The following is a 27,297-nucleotide window of genomic DNA, read 5'->3' as shown; positions in this document are numbered from 1 at the left end:
ATTCATTCAATAAATAAAAGATCAAGCAATAGATAGAAACAACCAGATAGAAGTTTTTGATTCTCAGAAAGTGATACTTGCGCCAAGGAGTGTGTATGTTCTACAAATGTTTCGATCAGTCACCTCAAACACATTAACATCCTAGATGGTTGTCTACAAGGTTGACAGTTGGTATAGCTAAGGAGTCCTCGATATACCCAAGGTACGTGAGGCCCAAATTCGTAGATGAGACCAAAAAGATGTCACACAGCCGAGAGGAGCGGTAACCCACTTCTCCTCTTTCACTTCTCAAGGGTATAAAGTTCCTTGAGGCTTAGCCCGAGTGACAAAATCTTGATCCCAAGAGAGGTGTCTTTCGATTCACCTCCCAATTCTTATACTCCGCCAGAACGCTGGAGTTGAGGTCGTCCAAGGGGTGATGAAATCCCCAAGCAGGCCTCCTAAAAAGAAACAAGGTTTTGGATCCTAATCTTATGCACCCAAGATGGCCTCGAAAGACGACAAGGGGAGAGAAGACTTGGATGACCTTGGGCTAAAAAACACGCTTGTTCTTTTACCAACTGACTCTTATGTGTGCTAATCTAGACTTTGCAAGCACTCATGTTTAAGAGACAATGTTCAATTCCAACTTGAAGCGCCAACAAAAGTAAATCGATCGAAGAATGCAAACAATAAGAAGAGTTAGGGTCAACAAAAGCAAACTCGCGCGCCCAGAGGCCCTCCACGTCAAGTATCGATTAATTTTCTTTAAGGCATTCAAGATTGAGTGTGAGTTTGTTTTAAGCCCAAAACAAAAGTGTGTGAGATTCGATTTCAAGCGTGCGCCCGGAGGCTCTCCACGTCAGTTGTTGTTCAATTTTAGTGCTCAAACTTGAAGTGTGATCGATTTAATCTAGAGTTTTGATCATTTAAGAATTTTGATAAAGTTAAAGCAAACATTCAAAGACCAAGTGAGTGAGTTAGATTGTGGAACATTTAACACCTTTTTCAAGTAGACCCATCCCCATAAATGGCGCTGAGATTGCAACCAATGGTTAATATTTGATGGGTGATTAGAAAAGAGGTGAGTCAAAGGAACTACTCAAATTGATTTTTGCAAATTTGTATTTTAACTTAACAAGGTTTCTTAAATGTCCAAAAATCAAACTTTACCTAGATTGCATGTGGAAAAGAGATTTGTTTTGTTCAATTTTTAGAAGCTCCAAATGAAGTGTTTGATATTGCAATGGTTAATTGATCCTTAGAATTCAAGATTGGATTTGTTGTTTTAATCATGCATTCAAGGAAAATTTGATTTTAATCCATGGCATTCAAGAGTGATTTTAGCAACATGCATTCAAAGAAAAGTGGTTAAACATTCAAGTGTTTTCTTTTGAGCATTCAAGATTGAGATTTTGTGTGTTGTTTTAAGAACTTTGAAGTGCTTTGTTTTAACCTTAGATCATTCAAGATTGTTTTGGACTCAAAAGTGAAAATGACTCTTAGGACTTTGGTTTTCATTCAAGATTTTGTGTTCTAATTTTCATATTTTAAGCCCAAAAATGATATTCCTAGATTGTTTTGATGCATGAAAATCCTAAGAAACATTCAAGATTTTGCAATAAGACATTTGTTTGGAACAAATAACAAAGCTTTTAGGACAATTTTTTGGCAACCATTTAGGACTCTTATTTTTCATGAGATTTTTTAAAAGAACTTTAGTGTGCACTTAGTGTTGATTTGGACCTTTTGAAATAGAAACTTGAAGTTCTTTTTAAATTCCCAAAAATGAAGTGTTCCTAATTTTGCATGAATGCATCTAAAACCTTGATGTTGCAAGGATGCAAATGATTAGATTGGTTTAGTTTCACTTGTTAAAAGATTTTTTCTTTCTTGCAAATTTTAAATTTTTCAATGGATTTAAGTATGATTTGGGGGTTCATTTTAAGCACTAAAAAGAAGTGTGTATGATTTTGCTTCCTTAAAAAAAAATAGCCAAGATCTCCCACAAGAAGAAGAAGAAGTAGATGGAATAAGAAGAATATAGACAAGAAGAGGAAGAAGAATTTCAAGTTCTTTGTCCACCTATAAGCTTGAAAAATCTGCAAACACTATGAGATAGATTATGAGTTCCTTTGTCTTCTTCATGCTCATATGGACCTACAAAACCAATTTATACAATCCTACCAATCACAAAAACAAGAAAAATTAGCCAAAATCAGCAAATAACATACAAAACTTGACTAAAAAAGCTAATGAAGATGACCCATGCGGGGTCCCACCGGGCGTGCCAAAATGTGTATGAGCAATGTTAGTATGCTAATAGAAACCAAATTTAAATAAAGCTTCTACAAACTAAACAAAATTCATAAACTTCAAGATAGACTAAGATGAGCTCTCAATTGAGAATATGAGCCATTAATGGACTCTCTCAATAAGAAGCTCTCTTGTTGAGTAGCTTTATCTAAATGGATAGGATGTATGCTCAATATGCTTCCAAAGGCTTCAATGGATGATTGTGGATTTTTGGTGTGGATAGATGGCTTTAGTATGGATTTGGCTCTCAAAATAGCATTATAACTTTACTTCATGGATTGTGTTATTTTGCAAAGGGTAAGGATCCAATTTATAGGCAAGAGGCTTGAGAGATTGAGGGTTAAGATGCAAGGATGGAAAAAAGCTCATGGAGGGCTCAGATTGCATGAGAGGAGAGCACATGGATTGTGCTTCCTTATAGCCAATCAAAGAGTGACACATGTCACATGGTGAGAGGATGGAGGAAAGGGGAAGGATGAGTCAACAAAAGAGGCTCAAGGGATAAAATCTTCATAAAGACCCTCATAATGACTTGTAAGAGCAATAAAAGGGTTTGTAAGAGTCATTTATGACCTAGTGGACTTCATAAAGTTTTATGGTTGAGATATTTTGAGGGTGATGAGAGCAAATTCGACTTGGACTTGATTAGGAAGGTTTTAAGCTTGCTTAGGCTTGTGCAAATGATTAGAGGATGGATTAGGATGGTTTAGGATTAGCTTAGGGATAGGCAAGTGGATGGCATTTAATGAGGGTGGGTGAAGGAGGAGATATTTGTTAACTTTGGCTTGGGTTAGTAAGTTTTAACCCATGTTTAGGGAATGTGACAAGGTTAGGAGGGGATTAGGATTAGGTTTAAAGACATCTTCTAGAAGAGTCTAGACTTTGGATGAGGATAAAAACTTTCTAGAATAGTCTAGAATTTCCTAGGATGAGGATGAAGACTTTCTAGAAGAGTCTAGAACTTCTTAGGATGAGGATAAATTAGATTTTTAGGAAATAAATAAAGTTTTATTTATTTCAAGGGTTTGGGTTGAGGAGATATTTATTAAAACTTTTTTAATAAACATGAGGATTAATATTTAATCTTAATTAAATATTTTGAGTTGGGATTAGGGGTAGGAAATGATGGGATTAGCCTTTAATCAAAATTAAAGAAGGATTAGAAGATTTTGGAAGAGGTTATTGGTCATAAGGAAATTGGCCAAGTTTTTGGGCAAAAAATAAATTTTTTATTTATTTTAGGATTTTTGTCAATTTATTAATTAAATAATTAATAAATAAGGAAATAATGTTTAAATAAGATTTAAACATTTTTGGGAGGGATTCCTTAATTAAATATTTTTAATTAAGATAAAGGGATTTAATGGCATGAAAATTAATTAATTAATTAAATAATTAATTAATTAATAAATGATGATGTCATCAGGACTTTTTCAGAAAATAAAAATACTTTATTTTCTAAAAGTTTTTAGGTGTCTACACCTTTGAGAGTTGCATAAGAAAACAATTAAAAAAACACACTCTTTAATGTTGTTTTAGCCTTGGGTTCGCTGTGGGTTCATCTAGGTTCGCTTTAGCAAGGACCCGGACGAATCCACAGTCAAAACTAAGGACCCTGCCCGGACCTGAACCGAACCCAGGGACGAATCCGGGCAGCAGGGGACGAATCCGGCAACTAAGAAAGGGACATATTTGTTTTGTGCTTTTTTTTGTTGGTTGGTTGTTTGCTGCTTGTTTTGTTTTTCTTCGTTTGAAAGGAATTGTAAGTTCTTTCCCAAGAATTTGAGTAGGTTTCATTTTACTCCACTTTCCACCATCTCGTGCAAGTGCATCTTTTCATTCAATATCTTCCATTATATGTCATAACACATTGCATCTCATTCTCCACATGCGATTACATATAATCTTACCCTCCATCCGCATTTACATGCAATCTCATCTTTCATTCCCATTTACATGCATTTCCATCTTCTGAACCTAAATGCATTTTCATTTTACATATAATTCACTTTATGTGTAATGACATCTAGAGAACCCGTTTTTGACTAAAGGTCACACTTTTAAATTCAAAAGTTATCATTTGCATCTCATTCCCATGTGTCTAGCCTTCATTCCTCAAGGCATCTTTATAAGAACCCATCCTTTTCCCATACTTCTTCACATGTCATCCATCTTCCTAAGTCCCATTTTAGCCCTCCACATGTACTTTCCATATCACATCCAATTCATTGCATATGTTCCATGAGTATCAAATCAATAGTCTGAATATATTGTCACTCAGAGATCCATTTTGCCAATATTTTCATGGAGTCAGATCCATATCTTCCAAAAATGGATTCAATCCCATTGAAACTTTCATGTTGTAGTAAGTCAAGATATACCACAATTTCTGTAAAGAACAAAGACGTCCAGTAAAGAAAGCATGCTTCAAATCAAAGAAGCGGTAATTCATTTGGTCTCCATTTTCTAAATGGTTGTCTGAGAACCTAAGTTCATGTGGGAATGCACCAAGTACTAAAAAAAAGAAGAAGTTGAAGGTGTTGTAGGAAAGTTGTTCCAAGTTTACATTCGGACACCATCGAGAAGGTCTTCAAAGTGTCAGAGTTTCCAAAATGTACGAATCTACAAAGGGGAATTCATGACAACTTGAGTGAGAAAAGTCTGATCACATCAAGTTTTCAAATGACAACAAACAATTCATCAAAGAGAGGTAGACGCTATCAAAATACGCAACACCATGGTTATCAAGGTGAATACATTGACACAAAATACAGGATTTGCTGCTACAAAATATAGGATTTCCCAATCCTGTGGTCATCTGGGATAGCATTGCCAAGTACAAGGCCCTTCAGAACAATCTCTAGGATTGTTTCATTTCTCTTCTATCTTTCTTCTTATTTCATGTTTGTAATTGAAGAGGATGTATTACATGAAAATGTGTAATTACATGTAATACAACTTACTTGTGTAATGAAATGTGATCCAATAATTTCTCTTGTTAGTTAGACCAGGTCAAAGTTAGTTGAGTTGCTCCCACTTTTTTTGCCACCTTTTTTCTCAATTGCTTTGCCTATATAAGGAGTGCCCCCTCATTGTAAAAATCATCTTTTATTTGTATGCAAGAGAGCTCTGGAGAAATTGTGCAAGCATAACTTTGATTGTGTAGTGCTATTTTGAAAGAAAAGTGAATATAGAGAATCAATTGAAACTAAACTTTGATTGAGTGCAATTGTTACTTGTGCAAGTTGGAAGCTTTGACTCTGATCTGCATTTGTTATCTTTGATTCATGTGTTTTTTGCATTCTTGATAATTGAGTATAAAAAGAGTTAGGAAGCAATCGGGGCCAAAGCTTTGACTGTAGCTTATATTTCTTTCTTGATTTTACAAAAATAGTTGGAACCCTTTACTTTTAGAAGTCTTTGTGCCTCAATAGTAAAGATTATTCTTATAGCATAGATTAAGACCAAACTTAGAGCCAAACTAGTACGCTTTCAGCTAACCTTTGAGTTAGTGTTAGTTTATCAGTATCGCTGTTTACAACTCTAGATAGAGGTGTAGTTCAAGATTTCATTTTGCCCATTACTTGCTTTGTGGGTAAGTGGATTCTTTCCTGAAAGCTAAGAGGAAAGAATATTGGTTATACCCTTTCAAATATCTCAATTTTTTGCTTACCTTGAGTTGATCCAAGGAACGGTGAGAAGGGGCAGGCGGGGGAGCCTTCCCTTTTAAGGTAGGAGAGATTCTGTCTCACATGTTGTAGCTGTTCTACCTATTTTGCGATTGGATTTTAACCAAAACTGTTGGTTGCAAAATATCCACCCAACAGAGTTAACATCATAATTAGGTGACCAATGGTAGATAGCTGGTCTCTTAACTCCATTATTCACATGAAGATATGATGGTTTCCCATTTGTTCATCATGTGAAGTTGTTTTTGAGCACAAGCCCTGCTCGTATTCTTTATTCCATACATGTCCTCTAGAGTTGTGAACATTCGATATGCTGTATCTAGTTTGGATATTTGGCATTATGTGATCCTTCATTGCATCCACTAAAATCTTCATAGCCTTGTTGTTGTTCTTCGTCCATAGAGGTTTCTCATCATCTTTATCAGGTATAGGTATTGCCTTCTCCATAAATGTGTTCAATTCATGTTCTCTTAGTGCAATCATTATCCTAAACTTCCAAGAAACAAAATTTGTAGCTCTTCAAGTCGCTCCTCAAATCTAAAACCATTCAACATTTTTGCTTTAATACAAATTTTAGAGAAATGTAATGGTGGTTAGATTGCCTTTTTTATTAATCTGATCAGATTTTCTTTATGCTAGCTGTGATACCATGTTAAAGTTTTGATCAGATTTAGAGGTTTATAGTATTTTTAATTTTCTATATATATGTTGATCACAATATCTTTATAATTCTTTCTTAAATGTATATTATTTAATATTAATGAAATATATATATATATATATAATTATAATAATAATAATATTAATGATAATATATATTATTTACTATGAAGTGATTGTAATACAGATCAGATCTGTATATATATAAATATGTATGTATGTATGTACGTATGTATGTATGTCACCTATATAAGCTTGAATTGATAATTACAAATATTGATGGTTATTGTTGGGACTTGTTAGACACTTATTGATTTCTATTTTTTCCAAGTCATATGGACCAAAGTTATATACTAATGGGAGGAGACATGTCCCTATGTGGACACAGTCCACGTAGAGACATGCCTTGATCGATCCCAAACACAAGTTAATACACATTAGTTTGCATGTTAATAACATCAATACTAATATCGATTCATTTGGTAATATAAAGCATGTTTGATACTCATTATTGAATAGGTTGATATTAATACAATATTAAGATAATATCGGTATCATTATGTGCTATATTTGATAGCACAATATGGTGTCGATACTAGCAATTTACTCATTATTGATGAATGTATAAATCAATATCAACAATGTCATTTTTTATTAACATAATTAACATTAATAATATCAAGAATGTCATTTTTTACTAACAATTATAATTGTGTATATATATATATATATGTAATCATGTATTATGATAAAATAATCAAAGTAGAATACATAAGGATAGAGATCAAATGGTCAAGGCTGATAGGCCACTTATGCATTTGATTTCATTGGTAGGAATAATCTAATCGAAGCTACAATTCATTAACACATTTTTCTTGTTTTCATAGCACTATGTTATGAATCTATGGTATTTCTTAGAACTATTAAATAATATTATAATTTTTTTTCTGTCTCCAAGTAGCACAATCTCCTATTTTTTAAAATAACTGTACTGGTACCAGTACCCGTATTGAAGACCTCCAAGCCTCCTCATCTCTAGGTAACCTTATTATTTGTCCACTTTTTTCTTCATTTTTTGTGTTTTGTATTTTTTTATGCTGTTGGCAAGTTTTGTTGTCAAACTTGAGTTTCCACTGAGTACCCGCCAAAGAAATGTCGGGTACTTGATTAGTCAACTCACCAAAAAAAAAATGACGAGTACTCGTCGAGTGAATTTGACAAAATAATGGTGGGTACATGCCAAAGGTTCAGTGATTTTGACTAGCAAGTAAACTTGTGAATAACTTGGCAAGGTGAAAAAGTCTCGAGTACACGCTGACTTGGCAAATACTTGCCGAAGTTGGAATTGAAGTAGTCTATAGAGTAGGTATCCCACTATTAGATATAAAAATGCTATGAATAACTAAGTAGTATTTACTTAGTGAAGATCCTTAATAATAATGAGAAGGCTGAAAAATTAGAAGAACAGGAATAAAGTGGAGAAAAGTGTGGAGTTTTGTAAAGACCCTTACTATAAAGGCCACTGAAACCCTCAAATTGGACTTAGGAATTTTGTCAAACAGTTGGCATGTAACCGAATAAGGCTGCAATATTACTAATTGTTGTACAAGGAAACCTCAATATATGATGCCAATAATGTATGAACAACAATTCCAGATTATAACACTACCAATCTAAGAGATAGATGACAATATGAAACTCAAATATGAAGTCCAATGCAATTCTGATTTTATGACAGCAAATAGAACTGATTACAATGAGAGACTGTCACAACTATGCACTTCTAATACATCAAGCTCTTTGACAATGCAATGTTATGACATGAACAATAACCTAGTTCAGATTTGGAATGCAAATGACGAAACTTTTACAACAGTTATTAATGACTGGAAATAACTATTTATGCAATGACAGTGCTGACTGTTCTAATCCTTAACATGCAATATTTTGGCAATCAATATTTTGTGCACCTGGAATAGCTCCAATTTTGCCGGATATGAATGCTGGATTAATGCCACACGAAGACCTCACAATCTGCCCCAAACCGACTCACAAAATTGCTGCTGCTGCCCCACTGACAGGGCCGTACAGGTACGGCCTGGTACGGCTGCTAGATAAAAATATTGCAGCGTTTTTTGTCACTCCAAAAGCAATAAATCTGGGCGCCTAGGGTTGCTGAATAACCCCCTAAAATATGAAATTCATCCGTTAAGCCAATTAGGAGTTATGAGCAAAAACGTGGGTCCAAACCCTGGACTGGCAGTCTGAAAATAATGCACAACTGTGTCTTCAAACCCTGTTAATCAATCCACAAATGCTAGGGCACAACTGAAACCCTTATTCCAACCAAAGTAAACCCTTATAACTGAATCTCAATGAAGCCCAAATGAGATGGCTGCATTACCAACTCCTCAAATGCAACAATTTAGGTGATATTTCACACCCTCAAAGTCGCCAATCCAAGAGAATGATTCGTTCCCAAAGATCAAATAATAATTTGCAGACCCAAGAGACTACAAATTTGCTCCACAATGGAAGAAGTAGAAGAAATCTCAAATCCAAGCATGTCCAAATGAGAGGCCCAGCCCTCTATTTATTCACTTTTCTAAGAAGTTGCTAGAACTTCTAGAAACATCCTTTATAAAATCTCATTATAATGCACTTTTTATAATAAAGTAATTTTATAAAACAAAAAGTGCAACTCAACTTAAAATTATACCATGTAGGCCCCAATAACACATAATAATAAAATATAACCTCTTAACACTTCTTCAAGAGCAAGATATGACCATCTGATCTGCAGAATTGACTCTCTCTCCACACCATTTGCCTACGAGAGTCTGGAATAGGCAAATCCATGATCAATGCCATGTCGAACTAAAGAGGGGACATTACAAGTTTCTAAGATAGGTTGTGGGAATGGGGATGACAGATGGCATTGGTTGAGTGACCTCTATCATGATAGACAACTCAGATAAGGGGTAAGATCTATTGATAGAAATTGTTTTAGAATAAATTAGGAAGGATAGTAATAATATAATAGATAGATGGAAATAGAAACATGATAAAATAGATAGATGGAAATCGAAATGCGATAATTAAGTGTATAAAGGCTTTTATAATCTTCAGTCTTGAAAAAAGGTGGTTTTTTGAATTTCAGTAAGGGATAATGAGGAATGTAAATTTTGATGATAAATTTAATGGTTGCAGGCCCTTAGCCTATCATTTACTTATAAAAATCAAAATTAATAAAGTCTTTCAATAATGCTTGTTGACAAGCACGTATTGTTGAAAATGTGAATAGTGAATACACAATATTCAATTCTCAAACCTTCAAAAGTATTCTCATTGAATTTGAAAAGAAACAATGCTGACTGAAATTATAGAGAAGTGATTCTACACGCATCATGATCAAGATTATAATATGCGTCCTTTAAATAGAGAAGTGCATTGTGAATCTAATCAAGAGAAACTAGATGAGATGTCAAGTAAAGTTCCAATGTAAGATTACAATTCATTGCATAACAACAAATACTTCCTAATCAAAGTAATTGAAATTGTTACATCCACAAGTCAGTCAATCCCAAAGTAGTAAATTGGGCCTTGATCTCAATGAAAATCCCCTACTTAGCCTAGGCCTTACTTTCCTATATGACTATGTCATCTCCATGCCCAATCTCTCAATTCACTTTTAGGGCCTATTTGGTTGATGGAATATGATTTGGGAATTGGCATTCAAAATCTTGGATTTGGGATTCTGGAACTTGAAATCCAGAGTACAGTTTCAAGAATTTATATTGGGAACGTTTGGTTCAATAACTTCAAACCCAGAAATATTTAATATTCAGATTTTGTTATTCCAAGTCTATTTGGTTCAAAATATGAATGTGTGGTTCAGAAGATGAATATAAAAGGAGGTTCGTATCTCCAATTTGTAAGATGTGAAATTGAAATGCTTCGGGCATCATGGCCATGGAATGAAAATATCAAACCATTGATGTCTTTGAAAAGGAAAATATAAGAAAAATAAAACACTATCATGACAAAAAACAGAGGATAAGGGCATTATTGAAGAGAATTTCAAATTAGTGGAGTTGCATGTAATATATATCGAACTATTACCTATAGCAGTACTGATGATCTTTATAACGTTTTGATATTAAAATGAGCCAATGTTGATATGCAATAGTAATTTTGTAATTATAACAAACAATTCACAGACTTCTGTTGCCACCCAAGAATTTAATATACTGTTCACAGTGTTTGAAAGACCCAACAGAATATGGGAATAACAAGTGATATTACGTCAAATAGATGCCTGACAATTCTTAACTGCTCTTCTAGCATGGTAATATGACATTCAAATACTGTCAAAGTTATTGTACTAAGTCAAATATGATATTTCTACCAGAAAATGCAGACTCAATATAGATGACAGACAACATCTTAGGGAATTCAACATAAAACCAAAACTCAGTCGATACAGGGATTATTGCACTGAATGTTAATTCCCGGAAAGACAATAATTTCTCAGATTAAGTTTCAATTAAAATAGGACCAAAGGAAAATTTAATCACAGACCCGTCACTAAAGTTGCCTACAGAATGCTGACAGAAGAACAAATTGAATCTCAGCAGCATACACCCACTTCACCTTCTTGTTCAGCTCAGACAACTATATCCTGGAAACGTGCTTGATTACTGACGAAGGCTTGAAATGGATTCCACTGCCTACCCAGACACGACTTCTTCTATTTACGTCTCAGCCCTGATAGAAATGCATTCATAACCTGCTACCCAGCGGATCAAAAGATTTGCACCCTTTCTCAGACTTCTCCCGCCGTCGCACCAAGTCCCCACATCGATTGAAGATCTTCCTTGTTTGCTCAGCGAAATGCCTTGTTATAAAACTTAGTAACACTGCCCGAAACTACCAATCACGCCGTCAGACCCCCATTCAAAGATAATGGCTCACGTCCCAGGTTTTCCTTGCTCCCGAAATGGTGGTGCCCTGCCGAAAAGTCAGTAGGTCGACTTCTGGTTCGACTCTCGCTAAAAAACAATGCCGACCCTTTCACATTCTGCCCAATCGGTTCTTCTTCCATGTGATGGCCACACAGACGTTTTCTTTTTTTTTTGTAATTTACACAACACCAAACCCCTCCCTTGTCACGCAGCCCAGACTCTCAAATCGAATGACGTCTTTCAACATCTACTAACAATAATCTGTTCCAAAAATGTCTGCCTACAGATACATTCTATTCAGACTCCAATGCGAATTCCTAATGGACTTACTTGTTTAACTGAACTGGAAATCTTCTGTTTGCCGATCTCTGCCCAAAATCTTACCACTGCAATTTCAAGGAGTCATGGGGGAACGTCCAGCTCCTTAATATTCGGACTTGAGGGTTTTCGTCCTGAAAGTCACAATCCAGTCACATTAAAGCAACGAGTAGTTTATCTGAATGTTTAATATCATTCTTCATGGTGGTAATCCCAATGTAGGCTCTCCTTTTTATAACCTCGAAGTGAGGGAAAGACGTTGGCATGAGGAATGTGGGATAAAACCACATTTTCGTCCTGTAGTGCCTTTAAGACATTTTATAAAGTGTATAGCTTATAATATTGAAATGACTTAATTTTTTCCTCTCAGTTTAATGAAGTTCTGAAGTGAGGTCGCTTTAACTCCTGTTGTGACTGGTAAACATCCTGTCAAATAATATTTAATCCATCCGGATGTGGAGATAGATTAAATTATGCCCATCTATTTAGCACTGAGAAGGGGACATGACATTGCATATGCTTTGCATGGCTGAAGACAACCTTTGTTTAATAGGAATGGTGGAGGGCTAAAGGGGGGAGATCGGCCATTTCTTGAAAGATATGGAAATTTGCAGATTTGACTTGGGGGTGGTTATGAGATATGATATTGCATGATTGTTCTCTGTTAGAGCATAAAATTCACCTGAAATTTATAAGTCAGCATGGAAGAATTTGTTAATGTGTGTGCAGGCCCTAAGAAGATTAAAGGCATCACTCCTCTTGTAAATCTGATCACATGGGTGGTGAGTCTAACAATCTGCTCCTTTCTATGTTTGCTCTGTGCAGAGGCAGTGGCCGCAGACTCCAATTTGAAAAAAAATTCTGCCATTGTAATGTCGCTCCTTTGACTCGCTCAAGCAGAATAGACATAGTTTAAGACACAACCATCACTAGGAATCCACCCAGATCAGACGTTTCGAAGCAATCAAAAGCAAGACATGAGTAAGACATGAAATTGACATTGAATATCATGCTGATCAAATGAGCTGGGCATACGTTGAGGGCAACGATAATTGCAAAAATGGGCATCTAGATGCCAAATCTAATTATATTTCATTTTATTTGGAATCCTCAATTTGGAAAAATGGGATTTAAAATGGGATTTAAAACGTGGATTCCAAATCATAGGTATTATGAGGGGATTCAAAATTCTTGTTTTGGGGGTCAAATGGGGATACCAAATCCCCATTTCCCCAAATCCCCATTCCGATTTTGCACACCCAAGCAACGAATTTGAAAATTTTAGGGATTGTACATGCCAATTCTTCTCTAATTCCTACGACCAAACGGGGCCTTAGATATCAGATTAATGCCTTAGTGACAAGAGAGGATTGTGAAGACAAAGATAATACTAAATGGCATGGGATAATATAGATGCCTAGAGAAAAGATTTGAATATGTTTTCTGTTGTTGATGGCCAGAAAAATCTAATGAAAAAGTTATTTTCTAAAAAAATTGTGGGATTTTATAATTGAAATTTGTTAAGATTTTTTTTGAGAAGTTTTTGAACAAATTCGTGGGAATTTATCATTTGAAATTTGTGCAAGGGTTTATGTGTCAAAATTGTGCCCTATGTTTGCAAAAAATTTGACATTTTTAGTGCAAATTAGAGGGTTTTCTGAGGCAAATCATTTGACTTGTTCTTAAGGTAAATTGTGTTGTTTTAGATCAATTTCATTTTGGTTAAAAGTAGTGGGTGATTGTTTGGGAAAGTTTTTGGCCTACTTTTCTTCTAAATTTTTGGCAACTTTTCATGTTTTGATCTTGTGTAAGGGATATGGGTTTTGTTTTGGCCACAAGCAATTGAGATTTTTTTCAGGTGATTTCTTCTTTGATTAAGGGTTTTTCTGCTTGATTTTTGAAGATTTTTTTTATCGGTAACAATATTATATTTATCAAAAAAGAAAGTTTACATAGTAGAGCATGTCATAGAGGTAGATGTGGGCCCAGACCTATACAAAATTGCCCATTCTGCAATCATCACAATACCCCTTGTAACAAATAGGGGAGGGATCAGACGCAACACCTAACCAGACTAGACTTGACGCAAAACATTTCAGGCACAAGCTTACCAAGCTCAAACTAGAAAAGACCATGTATGCACATTAGTTTTTGAACCAGGATGTGGTCACTTCCCTTGTGAAATCGGGAATGCCATCATCCTTTTCCACCCACTCAACAATGTCTTCCAACCCATTCAACCACTATGGATTTAGACATGAAGAAGCAATGTTTATGACCTCTTTGCTTTCCCCAACCAATAGACCCATGGCCAAGAAAAGTGATGCCACTTCGGTGTTCAATCGAGGCCTCCACCCTGCATCTAAGTATTCAAGGCCGAACATCAATCTTACCGCCACTAAATTTTTTTCATCCCTCTAGTTGAAAATGTTGCCCAAACGCCTACATTGGATTTGTCCATCAAACCTAGGAATTTGGCCCACAGATTTCACACAAAAGTTAAGCTTCCATGACACTCTTAGGTGGAGGAATTAAAGGCTGGAACTACCCCACACTATTCCCAAGCCAGTTTTAAAGGTGGATTGAATTTCTTGAGAAGCCCGTACTTTGACGCCAAAGCTTAAACATGTGATAGGGAAAATTAATGTTAAACGTGAGTCAAGAGTCCTCTTTTTGTAAGTGCTTCATTAAACTCTAATTTAAACTTTACATGTCCATGCAATGATCAGCTTCTGATTAAACCAGCTCCATGCTTATTCATCATTGGAGAATGTGATTTCAAGTGGGCAATCTAAATCATGAGATTCAATCCCTCGGAAGTCTTCAAAGATTTCTGTATTTATATTTGTCCCAATTTTTGAAAGTTTGTCTGCTACTTCATTGGCCTCCCTCAATACATGGGAGACTTTCAAATCCTCAAACTTCTCTAAGAGACATCGAATTTGTTTAATGTGCTTGTCTAGGTGCCAAGCTTCGAGTGCTCCTTTCACAATTCCTCTGACAATCACTTGACAATCGCCTTCTAGATGTAATTTTCATGCCACAATCTTCAGGCCCAGTATGATAACCTCAATTGCAGCCATGCATTCTGCCTGGTTGTTAGTTCCTTTCATTAGCCGCCTTGTAGGTAATGCCACAATGCTACCATCTGCACTTCCAGCCACAACTCCCACCTAAGATACTCTAGGGTTTCCTTTAGAAGCCCCATCAAAGTTTACCTTTATCCATCCTTCTTTAGGGGGAGACCAAACAGGCAGCACCTTCTTAGCTTTCCGGGGATTAGCCCCCCCAAGCCCATTAATGGGCCGATTTTAAAGATTTTTGCCAACAAGGCTTTTGACGGTTTTTTGCTAACTTTGAGTTGGTACACAAGTGCAAAGAAAAACTGAAAGAAGGGGAAAAGGGGCAATTGACCTAGAAGGCCTACATCAGTCATCTTCCTTCTTCGTTGATGGCTATCTTTCTATTTGGTTTGTCACATGGCCCATGTGCAGTTTGTTCATCAATCCAAGGAGTTTTTGATCTCTGCTTGAGCTTTGGGATGCTGCCAATATTGATGCCCAACTTGTACACCCACATTCCCGCTACAAATATCTCTGATTAACGCTTACGCCTAGTTCCTTCTTTTCATTCTGAAATTCTCAGTATAACACCTCATAGACATATATGTTAATATTAATAATGCTTATGCAGTTCTTTTTGGGCTTTTTATTTTTGAGTTGTGGCATCTTCATATTTCATTCCATTCATTCCTACTATATTTTGGTTTTCATATTTAGTTTCTAGATTGTAGTAGAGTTCTAAATGAACATTTAAAACATTTTCGTAACAAAACCCTTAATTTGATTTGTAAGAAAATGAAGGATGTTTGGAATTACTATTCTCTCGAGTGATTAGCATTTCACCACAGTCTGTGCATAAATTGCAAGGTTTGATGTATTATACCTCAATATATACTTGTTTTGTTTTGCCATCTGTTAAGCTTCACATTCTCTTGGTAGAAAGGGGCAATTATGGACAATTTTGTATGTTTCAAGCATCTGTCACAACCTGTTTTTTCACTGCTCAACTAAAGTGCTTTTTAGCTGTTGCAGGGATCATTCAACAATAAAATTTGTATATAGGTTTTTACCATCACACTGTGACTTGCATGTGTAGGTTCCTGTTATTGCATTGGCAATGGGCACGAGAGGGCTGATTAGTCGCATTCTTTGCCCAAAATTTGGCGGATATGTTACATTTGCTTCCATTGGAATAGGGAAGGAGTCAGCTTCTGGTCAGCCGACATTGACAGATCTTACAAAAATATACAAGATCAAAAATTTGAGTAGAGATACCAAGATTTTTGGAATAATAGGAAATCCAGTTGGTCACAGCAAAGGACCAATTTTGCACAATCAGGCATTCAGAGAGATTGGATTTGATGCAATATATGTACCCTTTCTCGTTGATGATCTTTCACAGTTTCTTACGGTTTATTGCACCCCCGATTTTGCTGGTTTCAGGTGTGCAGCTTTCCTATTTTAAAGGCATTGCCTTTTTGTATTTTTTTCTCACTCTCTTTCTGTTTCTTTTGTGAAAGATGAAAGTGTTTCCCTAACAAGCTCTCATATTCATTCATTCTTTGTTGTTTGCACTTCAATTAAATTATCTTATTAAAGGAAATAAATGATAAGGATGCTCAAAACAGACTTAAAGCTATTATGTGGTGGTTATTTACAACATCTTGATATAGTTGTCTATGTTAAGTTTTGCTGTCACAAATTACAAGGAAAATGAAACAATGCTTCTATGATATTGATAAGTATAGCCAAGGATGCTGATTGTAGGAAAACACTGTAGGACATGAAAATGCCTGACAAATCAAAAAAGAAAATCATTTGTAAAGAAAATGAATGCTTTCCAAGGTAATACTGTTGCAGGCTTTGCAATGGATACAGTGGTGTTGTTCCTTTTCTTTTATTGAAACTTGGAGCAACAGTTTAACGCAAGGACAGCTGCCAGATTGAATACTTCTTTCTTTGTTTGAGTTGTAATACACTTTGTAATATCCATCTTAATTTTTTGATGCATACACTGCCCAGGCTGCCTGGGGAGTTGGGATTCTAAATTATGCCAATAGAGTATCAAGTGATCTTTTCAAAAGAGAGACTCTTAGGTTCTTCAAAGACATTGTAATAAGCATTTAAAAATTATGCTGTAGCCATAAACTATTTTTTTTCAGTTATGTGTTGGACAAGACGAGGAAAACCTGATGGTAATGTTGGCACTTTAACTGTTATGTATTTAGGGACGGGTGTTAATGTTTATTGAAAAAGATTTGGATAAATAGATCTGGCTTCATGCACTTTCTAGGTGTTGTGGTGGCTATCATGAATTGCATGTTTGTCTTTTGAGTAAGGTTGGCCAAAAAGATCATAACAATCCATAAGCTTCACTTGGCATTGATCTCGGTGAATAATCACAAAATTGGTGTCACATTTTTTCAATATGTGCTGTCACCATTGCTAGGAATAAGTTGTTCCCTATTTTTATAATGTGGTAGGCTTAGGGGTAACTTTGTACAGGGTGGCCATGATAAGTGTTTGAGAGGTATCAAAAGGAAAAGAGTTGACAACCACCAAAAGGAAAGGCATTTGTAAGGGAAGGACATTGGGGAGGGCCTTGCTAACACTTTGGAGAAGAGTAGAGACAAGAAAGGTAAAGAAGTTGGCTTCCTTGCTCCAAAACCTTAGTTATCAGTCTGGGTATGGGTACGAGAATCTGGTACATGGGTATGTGCAAATCATTTTGGGATTTGAGTACACACACACACACATACAGATTTGTAAAACTAAATCATTTGATAATATGGTACTTCATCATTGAGCAATGCCAAAACTAGATAAATACTAAATGTCAATTGATAGTTCAAAAATATTTAAATAAGCCATGTCATATATATCTAGATTAAAGACTCAAATAGTGAAAATCATTACAATTACAAAATTGATGATAAAGAATGGTATTATAAAAAAATTTACCATCCATTGCATTTTCAGCTGTTGCAAGTTCAAGATAATTTGAACCTTAAGTGGTGCCACTTGCACTAGATGCACCAAGTGTTACTATGTTGTCATCATCATCATCCATAGTGACTCTAGCAAGATCCTCAATGGTTGCATCCAAGTTGGTACACTCAGCTACTACTTCCCAAAGATTTGCTGCCCCCTCCTTGTGTTGGGGATCCTTACATGATATAAGACAGAAATTGGAACTAATATACAGCAAGTCCTCAACTCTTTTTGAAGCCAACCAATTATGCTTGAATTAGTTGATAAAGGAGTATGCATTCCAATTCTGTTCAATAGCAAAAAAAATTGCAACCTAGAGAGAAAACCAACAAAATAAAAATTAAAAATGCAAATAACTTAAAGAATGCTAAGTACTAAATTCTACAATTCAAGTGGTAAAAGATATTGTGAGAGGATCTTGATTGCAATAGGTTGGATTTACATATAATTATGACTACGAAGGTACCACCATGTACTGGAATCCATTTTTGATTGGTCATTGATAGCACAAGAGTATGTTTTCTTCCTGAGATGAAGAAGCCATATTCTCTCCTGACATTTTTCTCCACTTTTGGATCTTGGAAGAGCCTACTAAATGCTTCTTTTTATCGAATTGCAACTTTAGAATCTCTATATGGTGGTAAACTCTCTAGCAAAGAATGTACAACATTGCTATGGTACCTTGGAGATACGACATATGCAAGGAGGTGTTATGGTGCAGTCATCTTGTTCCAACAATGATGAATGATGGATTCCACCTTTTTGAGAAAGGTTCCTTTGAGGTCATTCTCTTTCTTTCTATTACCGATTTCATTTTCTTTATTATTGTGTCTATGCCATCGTAAGTATCCGCCAAACATGGTGCATCTATATCAATAGACCAAAGCATAGTTATGATAGGGTCGATGAAGTCCAATAACACTAGCCCACTAATTGCTATCCAAGTCCCGTGACTTGACCTTTTGGGCCCTCTCTGTATTTGACTATTATACATCCCATTGATTTTGGCAACCTAGGATCATGTTAATAGTAAGTTCATAAAATATAAAAAAATATGTAAGTAACACATTTAAAGAATATTGCAAATTTATATACATATTGATAATGAACATGACATAAAAAAATTAACTTCATCTTCAACAATTCCAATCTCGAGAAAGTTCTGAAAATTGCTTGTACCATATGGTGGTTCATCAGAGACATTTGGATATCCTTTCCCTCATTGTATATTTATTATACCTACTCTTTTTGGGATTGCTTACATCACCAAGTTGAGGGAGTGTATGGTTCATGGTGTCCAAAAATTGTGCTCATATCTTCTCTCATCCAAAGCACTTGCAACCCTACAAGCTTTTGCATTGTTTGTAAATACTTGGACCACATTCTCATGACCCACCATTTCGATGGAGTCAATGAGGATTCTGGAAATGAACTCTACATCTTTAACTTCCCCTTCACAATCAACCATACTAAAAAATATTGCCCCATCAGGAAAAACTACAATAACACTTATTGATGGATGACTTTTATGATTGTCCATCCATTGAAAAAATATGTAACATCCGGTTCTTCCGAGTCTAAACTAACATTTAACATACTCAAGGATTACAGTTTTAATTTCGATTTCATAGGAAGGCAGTTACATCATTCATGTTCATGTGAATATGATTTACCGTTAAAAACAGTTATACAAAATTTCTTAACTAAAAACTTGAATTACCATCAAATGAAATTACTACAGAAAGTGAAAACCACATACCTCGGAAAACTGAGTTTGAATCAAACTAGGGATGCCTCTGCAACACCCAGGTTAGTCCACAAATACACTATAACAACTTCATATGACAACTATCATCTAAAAATTGCTTTCTTAAAATCAAATTAAATACTTCTATTATTTTAAATTAGGGCGTCACTTACCACTATATGAATTAGGGCATTGTTTACCTTTGGTTCATTTAGGGCTTCTGATACTGCTATCTCACTTAGGGCTTCCAATACCACAGATTCATTTTAGGGCTTCCGCGACCACAGATTTAGTTTAGGGCTTCCAATACCACAGATTCAGTTTAGGGCTTCCAATACCACGGATTCATTTTAGGGCTTCCACGACCACAGATTCAATTTGGGGCTTCCAATACCACGGATTTATTTTAGGGCTTTTGCGACCACGGATTTAGTTTAGGGCTTCCAATACCACTGTATCATTTAAGGTTCCAACTGTCACCCAATCAATTAGGGCTTCGGATTTCTTTTCCTTCCAATTACTTATCTGTGACAGTTTCTCAAGATTAGATAAATACTTATATTCAATATTCATATAAATGAAAACAATTCACAAATCAATCCAAGTGTAAAGTAATGCTAACAATGAAATACTTCAATTTAATCTTACCTCCTCATATAATAAAAATGATAATACCTGTTTTCGATAAACAATTGAATGCATGGCTTATCTCTGTCTGATGCATGTCCGACATCTTGAGAGAGGTGAAACATTGTCAGGGGCTTAACCACCCAACCTCAGACCACAACATATCCCCACACGATCTCTAACGAGAAAGGCCCTCCCTACCCGGAATTGACAGGGATCATCTTACCATTCACTGGGCATCAAGATATATATAACACACCATACGACTTGGCAGCAAGAGATCATCATAACAGGAATATGCATGAGTTATTAAATAATTCATATTAAACGATAAACATTGAATTGTCATAACTGATTACTGAGTCGAATCGTGTTACTTCAGAATTCCTTTGTTCACCTCGTCAACCTTTTTCTTGGCTTCACAGCCAGGTGAGTTCCAGGTGTTATGAATTCTTAGAACAACCAGTTTCTATCAATTATTCAAGAAGATTACATGCATCCAACATCTCACAATTTGTCATTAAAAGATTTCAAGTTGAATGTTTAGTTAATTAAATTAATCATAATCGATTTCTCTTAACTCCATTTCTTCACCTTTGTTGGCATTCTTGCCAGTGAATTTCCTTAGTGTCAAAATGTTCTAATTCATGACGGCAATGTGCTTTTTTTTTAAAACCTTGCAACATTTGAATACTTTCAAAGATACATGATTATCTCTGTTTTCAAAGGTTGATTTATTGATGAGATCTCAAAGCATTATTATTAAGTTGAAAAGAAATCATACTTACTTCATATATCAACAGATGGCATAAAAGAATAATCTCAACACTTCAGTCTTAACCATCTAAGAAGAATAAAAAGATCAAATAAAACATGCAAGAGATCAGATAATGATTTACTGATTATTTGAAATCTCAATATTCCGTATACAGATTCTATGATTTAACATTGCAAACAAGAATACGACTTTCGAAATCAACTATACTCTCTAATAAACTTCCAGCTCAATATCATATACAGCTTCAAGGATTTAGGGATGACAAGTGAACTCTAGAAGGTTGCTAGTTTGTTTTCAGATTGAAAATAGATAAATAAATATGGAAATATAAAGCCGACCCAAAGAAATATAAGACAAGAAGTGCATAATCTTACTCGATAATAACTACGGTATATAAAACACTGAAATGGATGTGGATGATGGGTGATGGACCATATGGAAATCACTTGGAATTGTGGGTATTATGAGTGGCAATAAACCATTTAAATAGATATGAACCAAATGAGAAGATAGATAGATAGATAAAATTTTAACGTCCACGAGGCTAAAAATGGCCTATGGGACAACAAGACAACTCAACCAGACTTAAGTAGCACTATTCGCTTCTTGTGCACGATGATGATGAGTCCACCCAATTGCTCAATGTACTCTTCGTTGAATAAGTTATGCCAAGAGCTGTCACATATAGTATCCACAAATTTATCTCTGCTACTCTTGTAGGCCTCACATTCTAAAATAAATTGCTGTTCAGTTTCCACTTTCCCAGAATTGCAGAATCTGCAAATTCTCTCTTCCCAAGCCTCCTTTGGCCTCTTCCAAGACCCGGTCTCACAACGAAGTTGGTTCTCAACTGAGCAATAAGAATTTTAGCCCTCCAAGAAATGTTGGCTCCTATGTATGCTTTTTGGAGTTGATCACAAGTGGGGTTGAACTCATTTATATAATATAGTTTCTTCCTTCCGATCTCGCTTCCCCAATTTCTCTTGTAGAATTTCTCCATAACAAAGACCTTTATTTTTTTATTATTTGTGGGGCACATATTGAATTGAATATTCCATTTACTCATCCATTTGATGTTTTGTTGCATCCATGTCCTTTTTCGCTTACATAGTGGGTCACTAAAGACAACTTTAGGCCATCTATCCTCTTCCATTTTTTTTGATTCTTTTTAAATAGCTTAGAAGGCGAACCATAGCAAGTGCCTCAATAGGAGCAGCCCCCATTTCACTTAGCATGATATCATATGGAACAGTGCTTTTGATTTTAAACTTGCTTGTGATCAAGCACTTTTGGATTCCTTCGATTTGTTTCCATTGTGCTACAGTAGTGTTGCTGGCCCATAATTCACACCTGTAAAGAACAACTGGCAACACAAGAAGACCGAACAAGGTTTGAATAGTTTTCCAATCCCACAACTCCGCTTCACGGCACCTATTCTGAAGAGCATAAAAAGCCTTCCACCCACCTAATATCCTTTTATACCTGCAGCTAGACCAGCTTAGTTTTTTGTTGAAATCGATGCCAAGGTATTTATACTCCGCAACTTCTTCAAGAACACTTCCATTGTAATAAAATTCATGTTGATGCTATTTTTTATTATTAGAGAAAATCATAACCTTAGTCTTGCTGATATTGACCCACATCCCCACCATTCCGCAAAAGCGCTCAAGAGAAGATAGATGATCTTGCAAACCGCAAGCAGATTTGGCAATTAAAATGAGATGGTCCGCATATAAGAGCAGCTGAATAACAAATTCACCTAGCTGAATGCCTTCACCCTTTTGCATGTTTAACCACTCTTCTTGTTTGTCAATATTTAAACCAAACAAAGTAGGAGATAAAGGGCAGCCCTGTTTGACCCCGATATCGCTCCTAAAACATTCTGAAATGCCATCTGAAGTTTTGATTTTGACTTTCACCTCTTCATACATCCTATGAACAACAACTTTGAGATGTATAGGAATCCCCAATTCTTCCATCCTGAACCAAAGCTTGTCTCTCAGGACGGTGTCAAAAGCCTTTTTAAAATCAACAAAGCAACAAAAAGCCTCTTCCTTTTTCTTCCACTCTTTTTCAATAATGTGTCTCAAAGTGACACAATGATCCACTGTCAAGTGCTTTGGCTTAAAACCAGCTTGCCCTTTAGCACGTTTATGGTTTTCTTCTGCCCATTTGCTGATCCTAGTTTCTATCATGCTGCCAAAAAGTTTAGCAAAGAGGGGATTGATCATTATAGTCCTGTAGTTGGAGGGATTGTTAGCATCACCACTCTTAAAAAGTGGTATTGCAAGGCTGATTGTCCAATCTTTCGGAAACCCTTCTTGGTAGATTTTGTTGAAAATTTCAGTGATGTGCGGTGCAAGAGTTTTTATATTCCACTTTAGATAATCTGCTTGGAGCGCAACAAGGTCTTTTGCTTTACCTCCACCTAACTTCTTAATCCCTGTCTCTATCTCTTGCACAGTGAAAAGATTTTTATCATCGTTGACCAAAGGTGGATGTCCCACTCCACCCTCTTGTTCATAAAGTTTCTTAGCATATTCAAACCATTGGGTGGCAGTAATATTATTTTCAGTTTGCTTTCTTCTTGGTTGGAGTTCTTTCCAAAAATGTTTGGGGTTAATTCTGTCGAAGAAAATTGCTCCTCTCTCCCTGTGAACATAAAATCAGTTTTTTTCTTCTTTAGGATCTGTTTGTAGGCCTTAATGTCAAGGTTAGTTTTATTTGACTCCCTTAGGTTTCTCCTAGCCCTCTTGCATTCCTTATCAAACCAAGCATTGGCTGGAAAACAATTAGTTTAAGATTTTCTATTTTTTGCTCTCTTGCATTTTGAAAGAGCCTCATGAATCAAATTTGATAAATCATGACTATTAACACCATGTTTATACATAGGGTGTCCCATACAAAGTTCCTCAAGAGTAGCTCTGAAAGTGTTACTTTTTTCTGAAGTTAACAAAATTTTTCCCTGAGAAGGGGGTTATTGAGGGCCTTGGATTTTTGCCCCAATCCGCCTATCCTTTGCCCAATACAAATTTACGTACAACGGTCTATGATCTGATTTGAGATCCCAAATATGCTTTCCAATTTCAACTTCTTCAATATTTTCATACAAATTCTATGAACAAATTACATAATCTACCACACTTGCCCCGTTGTATGTGTTGCAAATGAAATTGCCCGACTTAGTCCATCTAGCCAAACCATTACAAATTATAAGATCAAATGTGCCACATAGAGTGATCAATTCTTCCCCAAAATGATTGCAGCCTTTAGCATCTTCGGATATTCTTTCCCATTGATGATTTCTTTCTTCTGTGAGCCAAATAGGGTTATCATTTACTTTGGAGCTGAAAATACTTGCTTGCCAATTTGCTGTCCTAGTATTGAAATCTCCAACAAGAAGAACATCCCCACACTGCGAAAAAATAGCAACATCTTTCTTTAATGCAGCATAGGGGTCACTGTGATCTAAACCACACTTTTTATAAGTTTTAGATACTTGTGGAGCAAAGTAACAGGCTGCAATCCTGAGAAGAGTGTTATTTTCCACGATTTTGAGCCATATAAATTGTTTATTAGAATCAGTCTTTTCCAACTGAATGGCACGACCTTCTCTTTCTTTTACTAGAACCATTATACCTCCATGACCTTTACCATTTCCCGCTGCCTCATTCCACACTGCCATCTTCCAGTAGCCTTCAAACAATGGGGTCTTACATCCCTCATGCTCATGGGTCTCTATGAGACAAATAATGTCTTTGCCTTCCGCGATAGGTCCTAACCCAGGCCCACGTCTCCACGGATAACCTCAGCAATTCCAACAAACTAAACTTAAGGATGCCTAGGTTAAGCTTGATTGCTATTTGTTTTGATGTGAAAGACTCGAAGTTGAATAAAATCTATAAAAACACTTGAAATTCACGAGTCAACATTATATATTTATAAGTAATGATAGAAATAAACCGATTCAACCAACTTGAAATTATGAATTAATGAGTGAATAAGCATATAGATCAGATATAAGTAATTTGAGGTTAAAATTAATCGCATTCTCTCGAGATCCCAAAGTAGCTATGGAAGCAATTCATTTGAAATGTAAATGGCTGGAAGCAATTTCTATGTAATAATAAAATGAACCATAACCAAGGAAGTCAACCTTTCCGACCACCTGCTCCTTCACTTGTCTCACCTGCTCCACGACAGCTTGTTTAGTTCATCCACTAATGCCTTGCCTTAATCTGAAGCCATGTCTTAACGTAGGAGTCATGTCGATCAAGGAAACTCAAATAAAAGAAAGTGTTTGGCTCTAATTCGCCTCTCCATTCTGTATGCAACGGTGATTGGTAATATATAAAGCAATGCATTGCTATCAGACTTAGGTGCTAATGACAACATTTTGGAAAACAATGACCACTCGAGCATGAAAAGTAATGATTCAACCCTCCTCCCCGATACACGACAAAGGGTGCATAAATAAGTTTGAGCCGACCTTACGGCTATCCAACAGTTACAAAAAGATCATACTCAACTCTTTATTCAATCAGCTAGAAAGAAAAATAAAGAGGGAAAAAATTAAAAAGAAAGAAGATAAAGAGTTCATTTAAATAATTCATATTATTTATATTATCTTATATGTACTTATAAACATCATTTTATTAAATTATTTAATTTTAATAGTTCCAAATCATTTTATATTAAATGCACGTTTGTAAATATTAATTAAAATAATATGATGAAAGATAAATTAAAATCCTTTAAGATATGTTTTATATTTAAACTTAATTTATTTAATCAAATTATTAAATAACTCATGCAAGTCCTGCAGATGTATTTTATTTCAAATCGCTAGGTCCTTTACCCGTTTGCCTAGTGATGGTGACGTCCTACCCAATTCTTTTTTGACAATGCTTCCACCCCTTCAGCATGCTCCCTGCAAGAATTTTCTCCATAATTAAATTATAAATTATATAATCATAAATAATCATAATAGTTAACCTTTCATCTTAACTCCATGAATTTGTGATTAACGAATAACTAGCATGTCATCTTTACTTGAAATCATAGCGACTATCTTACCATTTCGTCAGATTATATCAAATTAAACTGCCAATTGACTTCATGTGAACCTCAACATCTATATTTCAAACTAGGTCAAAAATTGGGATGTAACAAAGTAGAAGCGGTTGTGTTAACCCAAGAATCTCTAATTGGTTTCAATGAGGCTGCTACAATAACTCTCTCTCTTAGCAATAATTGGTACACACCTTTTCATACCTGGGACTCGTTAGTCCAGGAGGTGCAATATTGATTGTTAACACAATGTCTTGCTAATATGGTGAACTCACCATGTTGAATGAGAGACCATTGACATAGATGCAACACACAATCTTTTGTCTAGAAATAGCCCTTGCTTTCATTTCAAATGCCTTGTCCAATGGACCTCTCTTGTGGGTGAGAATTCCTATTTCATTTTCAACTTCCTTAGAGGGTATCGACAAGAAGGAATGTTTGGAGGCTGCCACTATATTAGTGTGTAAATTCATTGTTTTTTATTTTCCAAAAATATAAACACTTTGTTTTCCTCTCCCATCTAGTTTGTCAACGTCTTCTTCTTTTCTGAATCCTACTATTTTTATGGGATACAACTCCTTATTTGGACCCTCACACATTCCATTCCATTCACTAGAAGGGCCCAAAAGTGAAGTTTCACTCGAGAATAAGAGCTTTAATTGTATATTACAAAAATTACACTTCGAAATATATCCCTACCTCCTTGAACTTTTGGAATCCTTGCGGTATGTCTCCATAAAGGAGATCCTCTAACATTTTTCAATCTTTGGTTTCCATCCACACCCATTGAACTTTGACTAGCCATTCTTGTAATCTAATTCATAATTTTAAATTAGAATAAAACAAATAAATGCAAGCATATAAGTGCAAAATCAAGATACAAAAACATTAAAAGAAAAGAGTTAAACTTGCATCTTCTATTAATTAAAAAATAAGTTTAGGAAAACAACTTGAATTTTTAAATTTTTATCACAAACTTGGGAAAATTGTCATGTCCCCAAATTTTAATGTAAATTTTTAATTAAATTAATTAATTAATTGGTCTCACAATTTAAATAATAAAAAGACCTTTAATTAATTACTTTAATTAATTAAT

The 27,297-nt window shown here is 35.4% G+C and overlaps 1 protein-coding gene across 2 annotated transcripts in view; it reads left to right on the top strand.

Annotated features, from left to right (window-relative positions):
* The window catches only part of LOC149552867 (bifunctional 3-dehydroquinate dehydratase/shikimate dehydrogenase, chloroplastic-like), a 230,513-nt gene that overhangs the window by 95,995 nt on the left and 107,221 nt on the right, over positions 1-27,297 (top strand). For both annotated transcript variants that reach the window (XR_016352975.1, XM_089788398.1), the window contains exon 4: positions 16,085-16,431. Coding sequence is in view for 1 of the 2 variants with exons in the window: in XM_089788398.1 (XP_089644524.1) it covers positions 16,085-16,431 (347 nt within the window). In the remaining variant the exon portion in view is untranslated. The remainder of the gene's footprint in view (positions 1-16,084; positions 16,432-27,297) is intronic.

Source organism: Cupressus sempervirens, chromosome 6 (assembly GCF_028749045.1).
Source record: "Cupressus sempervirens isolate cs-2001-9-10 chromosome 6, ASM2874904v1, whole genome shotgun sequence".
Taxonomy (NCBI): Eukaryota; Viridiplantae; Streptophyta; class Pinopsida; order Cupressales; family Cupressaceae; genus Cupressus; species Cupressus sempervirens.
This window is presented reverse-complemented; position numbering and strand designations above follow the sequence as displayed.